The 1,253-nt window shown below is 36.2% G+C and overlaps 1 protein-coding gene across 1 annotated transcript in view; it reads right to left on the bottom strand.

Moving 5' to 3' along the window:
* The window catches only part of LOC111381733 (UPF0676 protein C1494.01-like), a 9,509-nt gene that overhangs the window by 7,215 nt on the left and 1,041 nt on the right, over positions 1-1,253 (bottom strand). Inside the window, exons 2-3 of the mRNA XM_023005546.1 lie at positions 951-1,143; positions 86-192 (exon numbers count right to left, since the gene is read on the bottom strand). Of these exons, the coding sequence (XP_022861314.1) occupies positions 86-192; positions 951-1,143 (300 nt within the window). The remainder of the gene's footprint in view (positions 1-85; positions 193-950; positions 1,144-1,253) is intronic.

The raw sequence follows: 1,253 nt of genomic DNA, 5'->3' as shown, positions 1-1,253 counted from the left end.
CCATACCCATACCCATGTTGTCTAACACGGGTATTCCAACTGTGTCGAAGAGTCCGAGCATCAGAGATTGAAATATCTAGAAAACAAGATAGAAACTAAGGTAAATGAAAGAACCATCGGGTGGCCATTGATTCAAGTATCCATTTGTCGTGTCTTCAAGAGATCCAATGTAGAAGCTTTCTTTCGAGTCACCTGAAATTTATTTTGAAACGAAGAACAGTTAGTGCAGAGCTTAATTCTACATGGCTCACAGTCACAATTGATTAGTACACAAAACTCGTGTCCATTTCCACCTTGATATCAGAAATGCAAGGAAACAGACACAACCGAAAAAAAAAAACTCTATTTTAGCGTTGTTACTTTGTAAGACAAATATACATTCATCTCAAACCAATGGCTTGAATACAAATGAACATAAAGTACTTGATCATGCCATGATTAACTTAAGTATTGAGCTTACTTCAGAGTTGGCGCCACTTGAACGTTATCTCAAATAAGGACACGAGCCTGTTAATGTACAACTCGACTTTTAAATAGGTTTGTATGGATCAAAAATCTCAAATAGAATATGGGTTGAATATCAATAATGCTGATAATCAGTCAGAATGTTTTTGGACCTACTATCCATGCAGATTAACTTGCCAGAAATTTATACACATGAGGATGTACTTCAGTAATGATTTTTTTTATTTTTTATTTTTAATGATCGTGGGTGTTCGGGTCAGCTTACGCGCACATCGAGTACTTACCTCAGTGGCCTTGAACGGACTCGAATTGATAATCATTGGGGGAGCAAACCCAAGATTTAACCACTGAGCTACCCCCTCAGGGTTAGATGTGCTTCAGTAATGATACACAAGAACTTTTGCTCAAGAGCATCTAATCACTATCTACTAAAAGAATATAAAAAAATGTAAGTGAATTATTGAAGTCATAAAGCAGTAAGAAACCTTTGGCACTAGAAGATGGGTCAAGGTTTTCAGCATACAGTGGTGTGTAACCTCTATTTTCCTTGCGAGCCAGTTTCATCTTCTCTTCAAGGGGGAGTTCGAAAAATTTTTTGTTCCCTTCAAGCACTTCACATAACAAGTCTCCCTCCACTCCATGATTTGTAAGGTAAAAGAAACCACAGTTCATGCATGCCTACAAAACTACTCATACTGTGAGCACATTTTCAAGTTATTGTTGAAGACCTTGAGTATGTTAATTTGCTTATATATATATATATGTATGTATATATATATATATATATA

Source organism: Olea europaea, unplaced genomic scaffold (genome assembly GCF_002742605.1).
Source record: "Olea europaea var. sylvestris unplaced genomic scaffold, O_europaea_v1 scaffold2360, whole genome shotgun sequence".
Classification (NCBI taxonomy): Eukaryota; Viridiplantae; Streptophyta; class Magnoliopsida; order Lamiales; family Oleaceae; genus Olea; species Olea europaea.
This window is presented reverse-complemented; position numbering and strand designations above follow the sequence as displayed.